Consider the following 22,308-nt stretch of genomic DNA (forward strand, 5'->3'; position numbering starts at 1 on the left):
TAAGTTCAAAACAGGCTTTGTGGGTTTTTATTTTTAATTCAGTTCATAAAGGTAGATCACTTTCTAACATAATGATTACAATTATTTTTTAATTCTTAAAAAGCTGTTAGCTGATGCTTTGGACTTCGAAGTTATGAGGTCAGCAATATGTTATTTATTCAATAAACATGAGTTATGCAACTGCTTATTATATTAACTAAATATAATACTCTGTGTTGGAGATATTAGTCAAATTGTGCCCCAAACGTGAAAAGTGTTATCAAAACAATGTGACTAAATTTACAGTACCCATACCTCAAAGTCTAACAATATGCATATACCTCAAGGTCTAAAAACATGCCAAGAGAACACATGTTCATTTTAACATAATTTTCAAGAATATAGATGGAGACAAACTTCATAATGTATTCTCTATAAAAACTCTTTTCTCCCGGAGAGCAACTATTGATAATAAATTAAAATGCATTCTAAATGGAATAAAAATGATCATTTCATCTAGCCAACAAAATGTGTAGAATAATAAGAAGGTATGACATTGCTTTACTTTCTTTAAGGGTAATGGTTTCTATAATGACTAACTTTGACTTTCTCTCTGTTTTTCCTTCAACATTATTTCTCTCTTCGGATGTTTTTGGCAATCCAGGCACCCTTTCCACCACCCAGAAAAGAGAGCTTTTGTAGCTCTTTGATAACCAATCCCACAAAGGGTGACATTTTAGACCAATTAGTAACTAACACACACACTCCTTCCTGTACAAAGTACTTTACTAACAAAAAACCTCTTGAGGGAACTATGTATTCTAATGATGACTCCAACCAGACAATTGTGTATTCAGAAGAATCTAACACAACTGTGTCATATACACAAAAAATCACTAACCCGCTACCACCAGCTGCCAGCACTGGTCCCCTACCAAATGCTGATATCAGCACCCCATTTCTACAAGAGGACTATAGTATGCAAGATTCTCAGACTCGAAGAATTTCTACATTGAAACTAATCCATAACCAGGATCTAGAAAGTCATGTCCACTCTAATACTCCACAGTTTTCCCAATCTGTGGAAGTGCCATCATTTCTCAAAAGGCCTTGCTCACCACCTCCTAACCCAGTGCCTGAGATACACACAGCATCTCTTTCCATTCAGATAAACCCCGTTTCAGGACATGATCCTGAAAGCCACAAACAGCTACCTGAGCTTTCTCCAGAGACTACAAAGATACCTCTTCAGCAAGAGAGACAAAAATCTGCAGTTGCTGCGGCCTCTCAGTCCTCAGACTGCCGGGTGGTACATTACACTTTCCAATCTCTTCTTATAGGTGTTCAGTAGAGACCCTAACTCTTTTGGTTTGGCCTTCTTATATAACCTAATGCTTTGTAGTTCCAAGCAGGAAGGGAAAGGAGAAAGAAACCATCTTCCTCATCTTCCTATTTAGAACCCTACTAAATTAATCAATAAATTTCTAGGTATGTTTTAATGTAAAAAATAGTAATATATATCAATGTGTATATACATATATATACACACACACAGATCTTTTATCCAGAAATCATGTTCTAAAATTTTTTCCTTCTAAGTATTTATTAGAAGTCATTGATGAATTGGTTATCACTTAAGACTCTGCAAACCACTTCAGCATTCAAAGTACTTTTAAGTTTTACAGTAATATTTTTATGCCAGACCTCTGAGTACCTAGATTTACTTTATTTACATGTACATATTCTCTTAAAATAATTAACAGTTATAATTCACTTTGGCAGGAAACATGTATCTTAATTCAACCAGCATTTATTCCTTTGTAGCTCAATATTCATTTTCGCTGAACCTTGATCAATTTCTACCTCTTAAAATTTATTGCAGAAAGTATTTCATCAATCCTTAATACCCAGACAGTTAGAAAGTAATTTTTTATTTCCCTATATGTAAAATTCACTCATGGTGTAGTTCTGCTGAACTTTATTCATCATTTAGAAGAGAAATGTGTTCCTCTTCTTGGTTTTTGCAAAATGGCCTAGTTTTAAGAGCATAAGCTTTAAGGATAAACAGATTTCAGTTCAACTCCATCCCTTCCCCCACCTATAAAGCAGAAAGCTTAAGCTTAGATAATTAAAAAGATAAATGGGTGTTTTCACACCTCTACTAAAATATCTCCTTCATCAGCTAATTGTGATATGCAAAATTAATTCACTAGAGAAATTTCTTCGAATTAAGGTAGTATCTTTTGAAAGCCCCTATGAAATATGACAACAATAATTGTAATAGGAACTAACAAATACTAAGAGTTTATTATATTCAGGCACTGTTACAACTTATTTATATTTATTAATAACTTCCACAATTCCACGAGGTAGGGAGGAAAATCAAGACACTACAGACAGGGTTCTGCCAGTGTCAGAGAGCAAACTTAGTTGTGTCCCAGGACACCTGCTTCCAGGAAGCAGGGGTAGGAGAAGTCAGAGCAAACACCACCACATTAACAACTCAGGTTACTCATCTAGCATAGTTTGGTTCTTCTAAATGGTTTTATTATGCTTGAAAACTTAAGTTTGGTAACTTCCTTTTTAGAAGTTTTGTCGCTATCCATGCTGACCAGAGATAGTTGATTTCATTACATAATCTCCAGAGAATCAGCATGATCCAAAAATTAAGATTTTTTTTTCATTCAACAGTTATTTATTGGGCATCTACTATGAGTCAAGTCTGTTCTAGTCACAGAGCTGTATTCGAAACCATTGATAATTAAAATCTTGCCAGGGAGGGGCAAGTATTAATAAAAACTTACATAAGTAGATTACCTACAACAGAAGGAGATTATGAAAATAACTAAGCAATGTTAAGCAGGGATCTGGGGAGCAGAGTTCATGTTACTTAGGATAGTCAAAGAATCCTCACTGAGAAGACAAAATAGCTTTGAAGGGGGAAGCCCATTCCTGCAAGAGAGAGCATCTAGTGTCAAGGCTTTAGAGCTGAAGTATGCTGGGGCTGCTCGAGGACCAGCAAGGAAGCCAGTGGAAGAAGAGGGAGAAAATGAGGTGTGGAGTAAGCAGAGGTGAAGTCAGAGGCCACAGAGGCCAGATGACAGCAAGCCCTGCAAGCCATTGCAGGATTTCAACTCTTATTCTCAATAAAAATGGGAGTCATTGGGAGATTCTGAGCTGCCACATTGTTCTTTGACTCATCATCTAACTGAATCACTCTGGCAACTCAGTTGAGAACAAACTATAGTAGGGCAAGAAGGAGAGTAGGCAAGCCAGTCAGGTGGCTCTTGCAACCATTTAAGTGACAAATGATGGTGGCTCGAAGCAGAGTGGAAGCAATGAAGGTGGTGAGAAATCGGATTCTGGATGTATTTTGAAAATGGAGAAAAGAGAACTTCCTAACAGACTGGCTATATATGGGACATGAGAGAAAGAGAAGAGTTGAGATTGACTCCAAGTTGTTGAGTCTTTGCAACTGAGAAGGACGGAATTTGCCATCCTTTGTCTATAGAGACTGGATAACTGAGGGTAGAGCAGGTTTGAAGAAAGATCGGAGGTTCCATTTGGGACATGGTTAGTTTGAAGTGTCTATTAGATATCCACATAGAGAGGTCAAGTATGAAGTCCAATGTAGGAGTCTGACATTCAGATGAAGGGTCTAGGATGGAGATATAAGCCATCAGCCTATAGATGGTTTTTGTAGGCAAGAGACAGAATGAGATCACCAAGGCGTGAGTACAAAGAAAACAGGAAGCCTGAGAACTGAACCCAAGAGCATCGCCATAGTAAGAGGAGGAACCAGCAAAGGAGACTAAAAGGAGCGTACGCTAAGGAAGGAGGAAATCCAGGACCATGTGGTATCCTAAAAGCCCAGCTAGGAAAGTGTATGGAGAAGGGACAGTTAACTGCACAAATACTGCTGATAGGACAAGTGTACCATGAGCCCTGCTAACTTACCCTTGACTTAGTAGTGGGGACAGAGACTTTCTCAGATCGGGCTTAAGAGAGACTAGGAGAAGAGCAATTGCAAAGTCAGCCTTTCAAGGTGTGATTATTGTAAGCCCTTTCATCCACTTATTCCACATCCTTGAGTCTCAGTCCTTCATCTGTAAAATGGGAATACTAATGGCATTCATGTCACAGCACTGGAGTGAGGTTTGGGTAAGATACCGTATATAAGGAATTCAGCATAGTGCCTGCTACATAATAATCCCTCAATATGTAGTCATTGTTGTCTTTTCTTTAATAATATCCTTTTTTGGGGCACCTGGATGGCTCAGTTGGTTAAGCGTCCTACTCTTGGTTTTGGCTCAGGTCATGATCTCAGGTTCCTTATACTGAGCCCCGGATCAACTCAGCGCTCAGTGTGGATTCTCCTTGAGATTCTCTCTCCCTCTACCTCTGCCCCCGCTCCCACCCCTGCTCACGCTCTCTCTCTCTCTCAAATAAATAAATCTTTAAAAAAATAAAAAATAAATTAGTATCCCTTTTCCAAACTCTGTATCTGATTGGGAAAAGGAAATATATTGTTTTCAACAATACGTTTTTTATGAGTGGATTAAAGTTTATTTCATCTGACCTGCAGTTTGTTCCAAGATGACAGTGTGTTGTCTTTTATAGCACTTTTTCAAAAGGTGGCCTAACACTGTTGTAGTTTTGACTTTTTTTTTTTTTGTAGTAAGAATATTTAACATGAGATCTACCCTTTTAACAAATTTTAAAATGTACAATACGGTATCGTTAACTACAGTCACAATGTTGTAGGGCAGGTCTCCAGGACTTATTCATCTGGCATAACTGAAATTTTATACCTGTTCAACAGCAATCCATCTTCCCACCGCACCCCTGCCCCTGGGAACCAGCATTCTACTCTCTGTTTCTCTGAGTTTGACTATTTTAGATACCTCATGTAATTCAGATCATGCAATAATTGTCCTTCTGTGACTGGCTATTTCACCGAGCATAATGTCCTCAAGGATCATCCATGTGACAAGATTTCTTTCTTAAGACTGAATAACATTCCACTGTTATTTAGAAACCACATTTAGAGCTGAAGTATGCTGGGGCATTTTAACCACATTTTCTTTATCTATTCACATTTTCTTTATCCATTCACCTACCGATCCAAGTTGTTTCCACATCTTGCCTATTCTGATATATGTCATTTTTAAGTCTCATTTTCCATGTAATGGCCTTTCATAATGGTGACCTTTTCATTTTAAACACTTACATTCCACATTCTTGGCAAGACCTCTCATTAAACACTGAGAGCTGTAATCAGCCCAATATAGGCTCTACTATAAACAAAAACTCTCTGCACTGAGAACTGAAAAGGAAACTTCAGCGTCCTACCAGTTTCATTTACTTTTTTGTTGTTGTTGTTTTTATTAAAGTCTGACCATGGGTTTAAGAAGAAAACAGCAACCTACTTTTAGGCATTTTGATTCTCTCTGTATTTGATAACATACTGCTTTATAAACTTTATATGTTTCAGTTTTCTTCTTACAAAGTTATGAATAGCGAGAACACAAAATGAGGTGTGTTCCCCTTCTGTTACTGTGGGAACAGATATCCTGTTGCTAAAAACGTCACATTGTTCTTCAATGTCAGATAAGTGAAGGTTGAAGCCAGAAGCTTTGAAAAGACAGCAAAAGCGACACCCTGAACATTTTCCCTGGCATTTGTGAACGCTGTGCCCTTTGCTTCAGGAAGATAAACTCGACCCTTCTATTATGAAATAACATAATCAATCATTTGCCAAAGCCTTACTTTCACAGCTGCTGCAGCACATATATCGAGGACTCAGAGGAGAATTTGTCTCATTGTCATGTAGAAGAAGAAGAAGAAGAGAAGTCATCTCTTTTGCTCCATGGGATCGAGATGGATAAGTTACAGAAAGCAGAATCATGAACAAATGTCAACAGTGTGGAATGATAGGAAAGGTGTAGAATATAGAGTGAGCTTTCTAGACCAATCCCATCAATACCAGCCCAGATCATTCAGGTATGCCATCAGGTCGGCCAACCAATGTCCCACAACTTCTTCTTCATTGGTCTGCTTTGCTATTAGTTGATCAGGTCTCGGGCAATTGCTTCATCTGACTAATGTATGTCATGTGAATATTTGAGGGATTGAACAGTGGAGCATATTTTGGAGCCTGATATGAATTTAGAAATCACCAAGGATCTCCTCCACAACACCTCCAAACCAATGAATGTGCGTGACTTCTTGAATACACTTAGGCATGGAGAGCTCAGTTACTTTAAGAGGCAGCTCTGCAAAGCTCAAGCCATTGTAGGGTCTAATTATGAGAAAGTATTTATAATATTGAGTCATAATCTGCCCTAACTTCTGCATATTCTTCCCCCAGAGCAAAAGAGGTGAAGTTCTCTCCCTTTTCTACATGACAGTTTCATATTTTTGTTCTCTCTACCCTGCTCTTTGCTTTGTGCAAAGCATTCCTGTGCCTTCCAAGCATTTCAGTTTTTTTTTAAAAAATGACTCATTTATTGAGAGCTATGACAACACACCAGACACTGGACTAAGTACTTACATTTCCACACCTAATTTTTATGAGCTTTAGGAGATGGGTTTTATTAATGTCCACATTTTACACATGAGGAAGCTGAGGCCGAGGGAGGTGACAGGACCTGCCCCATCTGTCCGACTCCAGACCCACAGGTCCACCAGTAGCTTCCATTGCCTCTGTTTTCTGATATAACTTGACTCTTGAACCCCATCTTCTGGCACCGTTCTTAAAATATGACACCTTCCCATGATTCAAAATCATATTCTCCGAGTACCACAGAGGACTTGCAATTATAGATATATTTTGTTTGCTTGCTACTGAGTTCATTTTATTTTTAATTTGGTGGCTTTAAGGAGGAACATGCCTTCTCCATGCCACCATGGCCCCACCATTCCTTCTTATCTAATGCCTGGCTCGATCTGCACATTCTGAGTACATTCCTAGCCCAGGGTAGGAATTTGAGTTGGCTAGGCCTACACACCACCAATACATCTTTCCACTGTTGACACTCATCCTTCCTGCATCTCCTTGTTCCTTAATTCCTCAAGGAACCCAACCTAGAGTTAGTGATCTCTTTCATCAACAGCTTCCCCTTAGCATTCTGGGTTGAATTCATTTGGACCAAGATGTTCAATGCTATTCTGAATAACTGAATGCTCTCTCTTAGAATATTAAGTGTCTTGGGGTTTAAGTGCTGTCCCTTTCTTTTGTAGAAACCAGGCAGCAACAAACTGATGTTTCAAGCTCCTCCCTCCCTAACAGATTAACAACTGGAGAAAGTAAAAAGGAACGTATACCAACAAAAGTTGGTGAGCCTTGGCCTATAGTCAAACACCTTAACCTTACATGTCTTGAAAGATGAAGACACAAAACAACTAAGATGATTTTCTGCAGTCATCTGTCTGCCACCAAATTCCGTAGGAGAAAAAAAACTACTCTTGTTTTAAGTTAATTTTCCCTACTCTAAATAATCCAGATTAGTAACATATTTCCTCTCCTCTTTTCAGGCTCTTGCTCTTACTCATCACATTTTCCTCAGAGAAACACATATAATGTAGTTTTCTCTCCTGCTATATCTGAGAGAGAATTTCATTAACGAGGAGATTTTGTGTAGGTAGCCTATAGAGTTGATTTTTTTAGTTTCGTCTACAGCAGTTGAAGTGTGGTATGACTCACCGAGTGTTATTTCATCTGGTACACACACATATATTAAGACTCAAAATTGTGAACATATCAGGAGATAGTGAGAGAAGTTCAAAAAGTGAAATAGTTCTGCACTCTTTTGGAAGAACCAATGAATGGGTAAAAACCATTCTGACACACGATGCTATAAACCAAATTGATCATATTACCCATGACAATGGTGGTTTTAGAGGATAGGCTTTAGTGTTTGACATGTAACAACTCCAAAAGGATGCATACAGAGAAGCCAATCCACTGAGGGTTACAGTCATTAGATTTTCCTTTTAATTTTGAAGGGAAAAAACGTCTTTGAGCATGTAACTCAAATCCTTTGGCATGATTTATATTGCTTAACAAAATTTCCACTTTACATAAGCAAAACTAAAGAGACTCATGTTATATGGAAAACTCTTTAGTGAGACTGCATTATTATAAGAAATTCCATGGACGCTATCCTCACCCAAGACAGCTTTATACTGAATTGCATTTGGACCTCTAGCAAGATTCTAACATCTTCAATTATAATTGTTATAGTTTCATAATATTATAGTTTTACTTCGTAATAATACAGTTTTACTTCATTATAAAAATTTACTAATAATGTGGATGCCTTCCTACTAGAACATTTTAAGTTCTGGCTAACTTGAAGATCTCTGTCAGTTAATTCTAGAGATTTTAAAACTGTATACAGTACAAGAATATCACTTTTAATAAGTGTGTTTCAGCACAACAACCATCTTATTAAATAAAAATAGGATAAGGAAATCTGTCTTTTTACCCAGGGTTTCTTAACTCCTTAGATAAAGAACGTGCTTTCCAGTATCCACGAACCACGATTTGTCTCCTCCCCCCACCCCTAGCATGCAGCCCCCCCACCCCCCATTCATTTGAAGAACAGAAAACCCCCTAGGGATAACCTTATTTGAATCCCCAGGACTAAAGTTTATTTACTTGGGACAGGGAGACAGAGGAGAGGCAGGTGTCTGTTCAGGAAGCCTGCAGAGGGCTTCAGGAGACCTTTGCTCCCAGGGCTGGTGTTTTGGAGATGACAGGTGTCTCTCGTTTGGGCCTCCTGAGCCTTGTCAGTCTCCCACGGGTCCTCGTGCAGACTAGTGGTCAGTAAAATAGGCTCTGTTGCACTCCTGGCAGGGTTGCTGTGATGGAGGAGAAGCCCCAAGGAGCCACATGGGCTGTGACTGACTAGGAAATGGTTCCTTTTTTTTTTTTTTAATGATTTTTAAATACTTTTTTTAGACCGTTCTCTTGGTACTTTTTTTAAGCTTAAGTCAGCATTGTCTTCCAGTGTTAAAGGCATCCCTCACCTCTGCATTGAACTTACGGTGTCCATCAATACAAAGGAATGGAACATCCATCCTGAGCCAGTTCCATTATGTGTAAATTCATACTATTTTAATTTTTTATGCAATCTGATGAGTAGATGAGCTCAGATTTAAAATTCTTAAAGGCACGTTTATTGTAACAAGAATTGTTATGTATTAATACTGCAGTTTTCAATAAAGATGGACTTGTGAAAAAAAAAGTTAAGTTTATGATTAAGTTTATGCAGAATTTTATGTATACATGAATTTGTGTATTTTTCCTAAGAGAAGAATCAATAGTTTTCATGAGATTTTTTTAAGGCAGCTATGACTAAGAGAAAGAGATATATTTGATTTTAAGTATTCAATTAAAAGTCTGAGAAAAAGAATTAATTATGACTTTTTATGAGATCAATAGCCTCTGTGACATCAACTGTTATTAAAATGATGGCTGGCCAAGAACACCAAATAGTACCATTTAAACCTTTACGAGGCAAGATTTCTAAGTACATACAGTTTTCTTTAATTCATTCCCCATCCTTGTATTAATGCCCTAGAATAGTTCTGGCTATTGGTCTTACAACTTGCACTACATCAAACACTCAAAAAAAAAAAAAAAAACCCTCTTTTGATGGGGGTAGGGAGGAGTTGAGAAAAAAATTTTTGCTTCAGAGTTTCCTTTACTCATGATGAGGGTGATGCTTATAATCATAGTTGACTGTGTGGATAGACATCACAATGGTACAAAGGGATAGTTACACAACCTGTAATGGGCCATCCACTCTCTTCCTTTCACGGACAACCCCTCCACCATGTTTAGCCTCTTGAGTTATATAGCCTTGGAGGTATTAAACCTTTTGTTTCTCCAGTTTCTTTCTCCTTTACCTAGACTTAAAACCAACAGCAGCTCTAACCAACTGGGGTACCTTCTAACCATCATCAGGGGCTGATTTTTGTGTCCACTTCATTTTGATACACAGGTAGCTCTATTTGCACTGCTCGGTTATTTTAAAGTTCAATTCTCTTAGTATCTTATAGTGAAATCAAAAAAGAGATTCACTGAGTGGAAAGGAAACAAAATTCCCTTTCCACTTAATCACTTTTGGTTCATCATTCTTTATATCTGTAAGTCAGAAAAAAGATGAGACAACCTGTTTTATATTCAGGGGACAATTTCCAGGGTGGGGGAGTCAGTAAGGATAAATCTGCTATAAGATTTTTCTACTGAAAGGAAACGAATTCTCCAACCAATAGACAACCTGGTATTATTTTGCCGTCACAGGTACCAAACACAAAACTTCTGAGGGAAAAGTTCCATTATGCCAACACTCTCAAAGCTCCCACTCAACATTACAATGCAGTGCCGTGTGAAAACTGGTCTTATTTCCAAAAACACTCACCGGATTCATTTTCTTCATATTTCCATGCTTGTTCTGTACTGTGTGCTGACACCTAATCCTTTGAATGTATTCCTTAAAGGTCTTGCAAATAGAGCTGATGATAAAGCTGAATAAAGCCTTCTCTGACACATTGCAAAAAGAGATGTTTTTATTAACTGGATAATGTATATCTCTTTGACTCTTCCCTCAAACTCAGCCTGGAAACCAGAACTTAGCTGCCAGTGTGCTGGAGGTAAATGCTTCACAGACACACAAACCACACCAGAAGCTTCTCCTTCATGCCTTCCTTCTGTGGTGCTTTTTAACTCAACCACTTTACCCAACAGTGGTTCCAGCCAAGGTCACTGACGCCGCCACCACCTGCTGATTTGGGGCCTTCACACCTGCACAAACAAACCCCCCCACCGCTGACCCTCTCACACTGCTTTTTATAAACCCCTTCTCCTTGCTCCTGACCTCCTGACCCACAGTCATACCTCAGGCTCTCTCAGGGAGTCTTCCCCTGCCACCCCAGATGAGCTCAGGTGGCTGACTCGTGACACCCCTGACCATTCTGGGACCTTCCCCAACTGTGGGTCAGAGGTCTGCCATGACAGATGGCACCCCCATAACCACCACTGCTGTCATGCATCAAATTATTCTTCCTTCTTTCACCTCCATCACTTTTTAAACAGATCTCCATGGGACAAACACAAGGACTGATTGATTTCTTGTCTGCCATCTCATTTTGCTGCCAAGCATTTTTATTCACATAAGTGTAAATTATATCTAAACCAACTCCATACAGTCTGTCCTTCCAGAAAATCCTTTACAGTCATCCTCATAAACCTACTCTGAGATGAAAAAATCAACTATATTCTCCTTACTCATTTTAGAGTCATTTATATTTATACTGTGTTGCTCTAGTTAATGAGTTGTATAGTGATTTGCCTTGATAATATTTTTAATCTTTAAAAAAAAGAAATTGTCTCAGAAATTTAGATAAGTGTATATATAAAATATTATTATGATTAGATTATAGGGAAAGTCTAAAATTTTTCACAAATTTTAACCCAGTATTAAATCCCGGTAGATAACAGTTTACCTCTGAGATTCATACGAATGTGTTCTGTGTGAATAGCTCATGTATCCTTGTTTCTCACATACACAATTGCTGCCCGCATGATGCTTATTCTTGCTTCTCTCTCATTAACAGCTACATCTTTTGAACCTAGCTGTCTTACAGGGATGAATGATGTAGATACTCTTAGTCTACAATGCAGAAATTTAGACCTCTGATTTTTTGGAATTATTTTTCCTGAGCCATTCTGGCATAGAAATTTGTGAATTCGTTTATGGTTTTATATATCAATAATGTATTTTCCACTTAGAGCAATATAGAAATACTTCCTATACATAGGACATCCTTTAAATATGTCTTTATGACAAGCTGTCCCTAATAAATGATTCACAAATGACTAAAATGCTTTGAAATTTTAAAGTACAGATTTTCAGTCACATGTAATGTATAGATAATGGCTTCATTTTGAAAGTTACATAACTCTAGGCAAAAAAAAAAAGGAATTTTTTTCTAAAATTGATTTCATAATGCAGTTTGAAATAAGCACTGTTATAAACAAAATTTTAGTTATGGTACATAGATTTTATGTTGTGTCAAGGTCATAAACCTGAAAATTTCATGCAGGGAGAAATATTATAAGCCATATGTTTTTCAAGTTGCAATTATAGAAGACAAAAGATACTAAAAACTTTTTCGTATCTTTCTTAAATACTTAACAATACTTTACATGGGATTTCATATTCATTCAAAGCCTGGATATAAAACTTTGCTGTGAAATGTTCCAGTTAGTGACTGGGCTACAGAAAAAAAACTCACTTGGCAAGGGACACCCCACCCCCTATCACCACAGCCAGGAGCTCAGCAGGCCTGGGCCTCTCCTCATGTTCTCCTGTGTTTTCAATAGTTCTTCATTTTTAAAACTTTAAAGAATGGTAGGGCCTTTAGCGAAAGGTACAGAACAGTGATGATATATCAATTTATGCACCAACCGATTCAATTTGCTGTTTTCAAGACTCTTCAGGAGCCTGAGAGGCATACGTATAGTCCTGTGGGCAGAACAAGAGCTAACTGTAACTGAACTTAGTTTCAAGTTACAATTGAAATTGCGCCTAGGTTCTCCAAGAGATGATTTTCCTAATAATTATTTCACTCTAACAATAAATTATTTTCTTAAAATTCTAAGGGTATTATTTCATTAGTAAACCCTTAGTTGGTTTAACAGGATGAAAGCCTAAGTCTATCTGCAGGATTTATTTTTTTACCCATAATCAATGTTACTGAAACCATCAAAATAGGATTCAAGGCAATTTTCCTAAGTTCAGTAACCAAGTAACATGATGGTTTTTAACAAGAATTCTCCTGCTTTTAAACACTCACTGTAACACCTTATAACAATAGGATTGGAATTATATTTACACAGAACAACCAAACTGATTTGGGCAAGGTGGGAAAAATATTCTCAAATAATCCGTCAAAGTTACAGACAGGCTCTGAAGCATTTGGGGTAGGCCAGCACCTCACACCGTTTGAATGTCCAGTGCTCTTCGGGGAGCAGACCTATAGGATATGGTGGCTTCTGTCAGGAGAGTGGTTTCTGGAACAGCTTAGAGAAGTACGTCATCAGCAAGCACCATCATTATAATGGAATGTTGATTGACTGTAGGACAGATGTGATATGGCTACAAGACAGTGAAATTAGATTAACTCTTGGTCATTTCAAAACACCTGCTTTAAAGTGAAAAATCATGGAAATATGCAATTAATTGACTACCTACATTTCAGGCCTGTATTTTAGAAGTTTAATCTGTTTTAAAATAAGGAGGAAAAGTTCACAAATGATGGTTCTTTTTCTATGTGCATATGTGTGTTTGTGTGTATTCAGCTGTAAGGTATTTTAACTAAATGCTTTCACTAATGTTTTGTCTCATTCCCATGCATTATGTAATCTCTACCACGCTGGGTGCTGTGTTGTGGATAGAGGGGCATCCTTAACAGTGGTGAGCTCAACCTCTTATGAACTCAGTTGATCCATTTCAATTACAATATATATCTATTGAATATCTGCTATGTTATTAGCCCAGGTTGAATGCATAGAAGCAGATATATGACTCTCCAACAAGTATCTTGAGATATCACTGGGGATATAGAATACTCAGATATAAAGCAATCAAAACAATAAATTATTAAGAAACCAAAAAGAGACCCATAAAGCGCTAAATGAGATTGGAATAGGGAGAAGCCAGTGGTTTATCAGAAAAGCTTGATTCTTCTAGAATAGACTGCTTCATGATATATAAATCCAAACAGTTGTGTTCCTTATGTTATCACCTCGCCTAGAAACATCCATTCACTAGAAGATAGCCCTAAATCTGAGAACCAATGCCCTTCTTCCTATCCAAGAAGATTCCTTTCAAATCCCTCACGCAGAGCAGTGTGACAATTTTCTGACCACTCGTCATGACTATAAAAGCAAATTCACCCTCCACGTTTATTTTATGCTGACTCCCACGGATGCTTTTGGCATCTCTCTTGGCAGAGTGCCATGTCAGCTGCTTCTATTCTTCCTAATTACCTCCTGTGCCCTCTGACATGTAAGACAGTGATTTCAGAAATGAAGGAAGACAGAGAGGACATCGAAAAAATGTACCCTCTCCCTCTAGACATCAGTTTTCAAAGTAAATAAACATTTGACAGCTGATGACTGTCATGTGAGTGAAGTCTCTTATTGTCATGTAAAGGAATGATGTTTACAGAGGACTATGTGCTGTAACAGGATGTCTTTGCTCTTTTCTCAGAGCCAGATAACAGTGAATGGAAACTCTGGAGGTGCTGTGAGTCCAATGAGTTACTATCAAAGGCCGTTTTCCCCTTCAGCTTACTCTCTCCCAGGCTCGCTCAATTCAAGCATTATCATGCAGCATGGCCGCTCACTTGGTGAGTCATTTGATAGTCGTGATTTCCATGACAATTTCAATATAGCAAGTACAAACCACATGGGAAGAGACCCAGAGTAATTTTTCAAAAAGGGAGGAAGAAACATTCAATACTCCACTATTTAATGACCCTATCCTAGGGGAGGAACTAAGAGCTGAGGATTCAACATGGGAGAAAATAGGCATCCAGCAAACCCAAAACGATGATGGCTGCATCTACCTCTGAGGCTATTAAGTGTTTGGGGGAGAAAGAAAAAAGTGGCCAGTTGGGTAGGAGAGTTCACATGACCAGAACATTCACGTAGCACATTTCCACGGATGGCAAATACCTCCATGTTCAACACAGCCTTTTTGTGGAAAAGCTTTCATTGTAGAAAATGGTCTTGGTATATGTAAAGAATTGTTAACAGTTAAAACAGTCGGGATGCCTGAGTGGCTCAGTTGTTAAACGTCTGCCTTTGGCTCAGGTCATGATCCCAGGGTCCTGGGATTGAGTCCCACATTGGGCACCCTGCTCCGTGGGAAGTCTGCTTCTCCCTGTCCCACTCCCCCTGCTCATGTTCCCTCTCTCACTGTCTCTCTCTCTCTGTCAAATAAGTAAATAAAATCTTTAAAAAAAAAAAAAAAACACTTAAAACAGTCTAACAAGGGGACAGGCTGCCTCACCAAACAGTAAACAGTAAACCACTGCCTCAGAAAGTGGGAAACTACTCTTCAAACTGAGACCAGAAGACCATCATCAGTCAGGGATAGCAGTTCCTTTAAAGAATGATCCCTGATTTTTATAGAGAGTTCTTAATCCTTTGAAAATTTAAGAATTTGATGAAAGGGATTTCTCCTCCAGAAAAAAAAAAATGAATATTTGAACATTCATAAAAAATTGTAAGCATATAATTTCATAGGGCTTGTGACCTCTTTGAAACCTCCTGGATGAGAACTTGTACCATATAATGACAAACATTTTTATGTGGCAAAATATAATAGGACTGTTTAGAAAATAATGTATTTCTTAGTTTTTAAAAATGTTTAAAAAAAAAAAAAAACCGCAAACACTAAATCAAACCAAATCAAACCATCATCCGAATTCAAGCTGAGAAAGTTTCCATGATGTTGAGCGACTGGAAGGCTTCCAGACAGCAGGGAGGAAGGTGGTGGAAAGTGAGCCAGCTACACTCCTCTCAGAAAATCAGGAGAGGACTGATGCTCTGGCCACCACCAACAAGCAACAGAAAGAACGTAGAACACAGGACTTTCACTCCCATTTCCTCATTAACAGCAAGCAGCATCGTCCCCAACAGTTTGTTGAAAGACGTGATGCCATCAGCTTACCCAGGAACATTCAGCGTGTACATTGCAGATCTCAGCTTCTGTAGTCAACCGAACCTCTCTAACACTTACAAGAAGCCCTGAGACTCATTAAAGAAAAGTCTAAATACACTTGTGCCTTCTCTGATGCTGCTCCTGGGGATCATCTGGGACTCTTACAATGATGTCCTTTTAGAGCATAAGAAAGTAGAATGCCTTTGTGCCAAGATGTTGCTCTGTTTTAAACAATCAGTCCATAGTGCAGGATTATGACGGGAGTCCATTATACCTAGATTTTTTTTTACAGAGCTATGCATTATCACACATCTATAGTAAAACTACAAGTTATTCTAGGTCGTAATGTTTTCCCAAATAATTATTATCGGAGTCTGACTCTCTGTGCTCATTACCTGTCTTAATAAACACAACTTTGTTCCTTCCACCCCAAGAAACAAAATATATAAATACTTGAATGCAGACAGGCTTTCATATTAGAACATATCAATGGGTAGATTCACATACAAACCGTACTACATGGAAAGAAATTCCCTCTATAAACACAGTCGAACAGATTCCAATCGGCCAAGTGCTGAGATAGGTCCTGAGGAGAATATACAAATCTATCCTGCCTTAAAGAAACTTTATATTGCATTGAAGCCAAAAGACTACAAAAATGAGAGTAAGTAGACCTATAAAAGACAAATGAAATAAAAGGCTAAACTTGTATTATGTAAGCTATAAATTCACTGAATCTTGTGAACCGTATGTGAAGACAGAGTTAATACTGTTTGCTTGAGCTGGGATTTTGCACATATGAGGTACTCAAAAAATATTTGATGTTTAGTAAAAATACCACCATCATAGTTCCCAACTCAATTCCTTTTGGGGACTAAGTGGGAAATCAGAGTCAAATACCACATTGTGTCTTCATCTGGAGTTGCATGGAAAAGATACTGCTTTTACATACAATGACAGATGAGGCCATTCTTCATCAGAAATGGATCGAAAATGCTTTTCTGTTGCAAACTCAATTGAACATAACCATAATAATAATGATAGCAGTTATAAATGTTATTATAGATTTTAGCTTATAGGGATCCTCACTGTACTTATCCCTATAATGATGAGTTAAATCTTTTTAAAATCTTACTTATGAAGTTTTATATAAATTTGTTACAAAAACACAGTCATATCTTTTGAGAAAGAGAAAGAGAGAGAGAGAGAGATAATCCATTAATGCTGAAACATTAGAACTTTTCCATAGCCACATAAAAAGAGACCTTTTTGAGTACCGGATCAGACAACCTATGTCAAGAATCATTCTTGCTCACCAAAATTTTGAAATTTATTGTAAAAAAGCAGGAAGTCATATTATCAATTGTACAAAATGAGTGGTAATAATGTTGATCTTCATAGATATCTGTGAACTAAGAGTAAATGGAATATATAGTACATAAAGTCCTCTCTGTTTCTTAGGAAAGTATACTAAAAGTTAATAAACATGGCATGAAGATAGGAACATGAGAAATCGCATCTAATGTATATGCCTAGGGCAATTTTTATACTCAAGGGGCAAGAAATAGGTTTTGGTATTTTAAGGTTAAGGCAAAGATATTATGGCCATCATGACTACTTAAATAAACATCAATACCAATAATTTAAAATCATTTATTTAATCCGGAAGCTTTCACATCTAAATATATGTTCAGAGGTGAAGATTTCTTAATGTGATTTTTGTTTTTATTTTTATAAAATTGCTGCTGTATACTTGACAGTCATATCTTTTATTCTCAGAGGACATTTCAGCATTTTTAATAAATAGTAGTCAGAGTTTCACAAAAATAATATTAACGTCTCAGTTTCTGCCTCTTCATCTATAAAACGGAGCTAACACACTAGAAGGATAAGACAAGGTAATACATGTACTTTCTTAACACAGTGGCTGTTACATGGTCACACCGTCTTTCAGCAAATGCTATTCTTTCCTTCACCCTTCTTCAGAAAAGCACCTTGTTGTTATTGTTGTGTTGGGTACCTACCTGCATAATAACAATAGACGGCTCAAATGTAAGGTAAACGGGTTAAAAGAGATAGTGATGGCAATGGATTCTATGTTAGAGTTGGCATCAATATACAAGAGGCACCTTCAATTCATGATTCCTTGTGCATCTGATACATTGTATCTCCCCACACGGTCTCCGCAGATTCCGCAGAGACATATCCCCAGCACGCGCAGTCTCTGGACAGCACCATGGGCAGCTCCATACCACTGTACAGATCCTCAGAGGAAGAGAAGAGAGTGACGGTCATCAAAGCCCCGCACTACCCGGGGATCGGGCCCGTGGATGAATCCGGAATCCCCACAGCAATTAGAACGGTAAGAAATGCCAGGGTGTGCGTTGTTGCAGGGCTGGGCACAGACTCTACAAAGAATGGATTGTCGATGGCTTTGTGCATTCCGATGCTCTTATATAATGAGGATGGCCCTCTGTGCCATCTCAGTTCTCAGGAAATATTATGCTGTGTGTGGCAGAGAAAGAGAAAAAGAACTTGTCAATCGAAGCTGATCACACAATCTGTTTTTGCATTTTTAATTGAAAATCATGAAAACTGTGATCATGGGAAACCAAAAAAAAAAAAAAAAGGTTTTTTGTTTTACCTTTTTCCAAGGAGTGTTAGGGCAACAGAGAGAAAAGAGAAGGAAGGAGGAAATGTGAATTATTTGGCTGCATTAAATTCCCACATGCATTGCAAATAAACGAGCGATTTGTTTCTTGAAACGGCTGTGTGTTCACATCAGGAGACTGGGAGCTGTGAATTGGGCATTGGGAGGTGAGATGATTAGAGTGAAGGGAGTTAATGTCATGGAAAGGAAAAACTGAAGAAAAATACACATTTTAGTGTCCCTCTTCAGCTGTGCCCGCTGCAAGCCCTCAGGAATGATAAATGAAAGTGTTTGGATTTTTTTTTTTTTTTTAAGTCTTTAAACTCTGCCAAAGCATTGCTCAGTGTGTCAGGGCAGCCCCTTCTGGCAAAGCTCAGCAGAGGCAGCTATTGAGAGAGCCTGGGCAGGCAGCAGCTCGCTGACCAGTCTCCTTGCAGAGAAGGTTGGGGCTAGCCGGCAGAAGGAAGACTCTGGGAGCCAGGATGAGAGCAGCCGCGCCTCTGCAGGTGAATTGGGGGGCTGTGCAAGAAGGGGGCGCAGGCAGAACACAAGTGCCTGCAACACCCACATACCTGGGGGTTGGAGGGGGGAGGTGTTGCCAAGAGCTGCTTCCCTGGAATGCAAACCCTGGGGGGCCAAAGACAATAGCAGATAGAGGAAAAGAATGGGAAAGGGATCAGGAAAAAAAAGCAGTGGTAAGATTGCATCTCTCATGTGGGGATGAAGCGCTCTGAGAGAAGAGTTAAAAATTGATTATTCCAAGCATCTGTATTAGAACCGAAAGCCAGAAAGTCAATCGGTACAGCAGTTGCTGGGGTTGTAGACTCGCTAGATTCTGGGAACACTGAATGTGGCTAATTACAAAGTCCCACAGATCTATGTTGGAATTGATGATTGTCATATTTAAGTAACAGAAAAAGTTCAGAGATTGTGACTGACAGTCCTATGACAACTACATGTTTCTGGTGATGGTGTCTTGTCATTTGTTTGCCTTTTAAGATTTCAGACTCAGAATGGTTAAATTTGAAATCTTTTTTCCAAATAATGTAGGGATGCAGTGTCAGACAGGAATGGTGTCCCTGGTTTTGTTTCCTTGACCCTCAAGTCACAGAAGATGCACACATTAAGAGATCCCTGGTTCTATGTTGTTATAGGTTTCTGTCTGAAAAGATTGTATCTGAGATCTCTGAGTGTGTCTTTAACATAGATAAATGATATATAAGAAACAACACAAAAAGCTGGACCATTTTTTTTTATCCATAAGTCATAATTTTCTTACATAGCAAGGACTTGTTAGTTTTCAAAAGGAAAAAAGAAACAGGCGTCATAGATGGTTAGTGAAAATCAAGGAGTATTAAAATTCTATATTGTCTTTCTACTTGCAAATCAAAAGCATGTTTAGATATGCATAAGCAAACACATGTACTAAACATTCAATGCTAGTTTTCCTTCCATAAAATAGAAAAGAAAATATAAGCAGCCCAGAAGTTCCTTATAAGGAACCATAATTTTTATGTACAGCTGTGCTCTTATTTAGACTTTTAAAACTTTACAAAGAAGGTGCAGGTCTGTGAAGACTCTTATTCATGGTCCCTATTTTTTAGCCTTGCTGAGCACATCCCCAAGTATAGCTGTGTTTATAAATGTTGAGTCAGGCCATCTCTGAGCCACAGCAGGCCAAGAATCTCCAAGGTTGTTTTTCTTTCTCATCCGTGTAGAAAGTAATGATTATCAGACTCAAATTGCTTCACATGGAATTCTGCTCAGTGTAGCCACCAAAAGCAGTCCTGTCTCAGTGTATCATGTTATGGTCTCATTTTAGACAACCAGCCTATACCAAGGAAACAAAATTTTGTAAAGTAAACTAGAAACTCTAGAAAGCCAAAAGTCAACAAATGTACCTTTGAGTTATTTGAACGAAGGCTCCCCCGTCTGCTCTCTCTCGTGTGACCTGGGAGTCTGTGTTAGCCTTTTACTGCCATTCTTAACGGCAACAAAAATCGCTAGGGTTCAGGTCCCAGGAGGTTGTCTAATTAAAGCCAGCTAGTTACGTGAAATACAAGAATCTTTTCTTCTAGTTCAAATATAACACTGTTTGAGCCTTTTCAAAGCTAGAGAGGGGCAAAAATAGAATAGAATCCCTGTACACTCTTGTGTAGAAAATATGTGTCCTTTCCCTTTTTGGAAGTCTCTGCATGATACATCAATGTAGAGTTCTGATGCTTTGTAAACTGTAGCAATGTAAAATGCAGGTGTATTCTGTCAAGATTATAGGAAACAACTGAAAAGTGAATTGCTAGTACTTAACTGTGCATACAAAATAACCTTGAAGGACACATACGAAAGTAAACGTCCGTAAATTTGAGTAGAATTCTATTTACTTCATCTCAGTATTAGCCATAAACACTGGGGTTATGCTAATTTATAAATTTAGCCATTTATAAAAGAAACTTTAAATGTTTAGAGTGCTTCTTTTAGAAAGGGACAGAGAGTTTTAGTATTGCCTTATACCAGTTTCATATTCCTCTTTGCCAACCAGTTGGGCATTTTCTGGCATCTCTGCGCTCACCATATAAAGCTAGCAGATGGCAGAACTGAGCTCCTGCCTGATCCATGCCCTCCAGCAAGTGAAGAAAAAAAATCCTGTCAAGATACATTGCCATATACAGTGATATAACTTACTTACTCGATTTCCTTGTTGCTATTGGTTGTGTCCAGGATGGCTGGGAAACGTGTGTGCGTTAAGTTACGTCTTATTTTCTGTTGCTGAATACCTGAAGGAAATAAAGCTTAACCAAATAGAAATTGATCTTTTATGAACATGTCCCTGAAAGATACATGTTCGCTACTATGTTTAAACCAGCAAGGAATAAAACGATGCCTGTTTCATCACTGCCCCCCTCCCACCAGCTCCCGCCATTTGAATATAAGGTCAATCAACAATCTCCTCAGCTTTTCCATTGTAGAAAGAGCGTCGAATGAATGAAGAGGTGATTCATAACAAAGTCAAGTAGCTCTTAATGCTAATCTATATTTATAGCGATTATCAGAACCATATATTCTTAGAGACAAAAATAAATTTAGATTTGGCACAAACCCCTCAATTTCCAGATGAAAATGCAATTATCACATTTCTGAGGGAAAAAAATAGGATATAAGATCCATACCAAAGCTCAGTCTAAAAAAGTACAAGAATATTTTTATGGCAGTCCTAACAGAATATTTTCTATCAAGAAAACTGTCTCGGAAAATCCAGTTTATTTATGACTGTACACAGAATGATTGAGTTTCTTGCTGGAGTATTTCTGGAAATGTTGAGATAAAGATCTTGCCAAGCAAAATCTTTATTATTATACAGGTATAGGTCTACTTTCACAGGTATAATCAGGTAGCGTTCCATCCAATAACCTGGATTCACTCACTATTTTATCCTTAAATATGTAATGTTCCTTGAGCATAGCTTATATTCTGGGCATTGTTCTAGGTCTTATTGTATATGAGGCTTCATTCCATTTCCATAACAACCCTCTGATGTAGATATAATCTCATCTTAGAAAGGACAAACCTGAGGCCTAAAAGCTTACCTAACTGGCCCAAATTCATATTGCTAGGAAGTAGGAAACAATAATTAAAGGAAGCAAGATTTGAATCTAGGTTGAGCTGACACTAATTTCTTCTTTCCACTACAGTCCACTGTTTCTATCATGCCCAAACCCCGGGTGTGTCAGGAGCTTCTACTCCCAAGGAATTTACAATTTAGCCAAGCAAATGTTGCCTGTATTTTATTATCATGTTTAAACAATTTCAAAACAATATCTACACCTTTTTTAGATTTGCTGCAGGACTATGTCATATTTTTCTCTAAGTTGAAGCTGATCCGAATACAGTTTGAAAGTCAAAATTATCCCCTAGTAATTCTAAAAATAATGTTTTGAA

At 38.1% G+C, this 22,308-nt stretch overlaps 1 protein-coding gene across 12 annotated transcripts in view; it reads left to right on the forward strand.

Moving 5' to 3' along the window:
• SORBS2 (sorbin and SH3 domain containing 2) overlaps positions 1 to 22,308 on the forward strand; it is a 181,099-nt gene that overhangs the window by 96,821 nt on the left and 61,970 nt on the right. For 9 of the 12 annotated variants that reach the window (XM_035004220.1, XM_035004224.1, XM_035004221.1 and 6 more), the window contains 2 exons: positions 14,265 to 14,403; positions 17,912 to 18,084. In XM_035004220.1, coding sequence (XP_034860111.1) covers positions 14,265 to 14,403; positions 17,912 to 18,084 — 312 coding nt within the window. Of the gene's footprint in view, positions 1 to 363; positions 1,289 to 14,264; positions 14,404 to 17,911; positions 18,085 to 18,358; positions 18,879 to 22,308 lie in introns of those variants that run through there. The other 3 variants (XM_035004217.1, XM_035004228.1, XM_035004226.1) reach the window with 3 other exon arrangements.

Source organism: Mirounga leonina, unplaced genomic scaffold (assembly GCF_011800145.1).
Source record: "Mirounga leonina isolate KUSES-001 unplaced genomic scaffold, KU_Mleo_1.0 Mir_128, whole genome shotgun sequence".
Taxonomy (NCBI): domain Eukaryota; kingdom Metazoa; phylum Chordata; class Mammalia; order Carnivora; family Phocidae; genus Mirounga; species Mirounga leonina.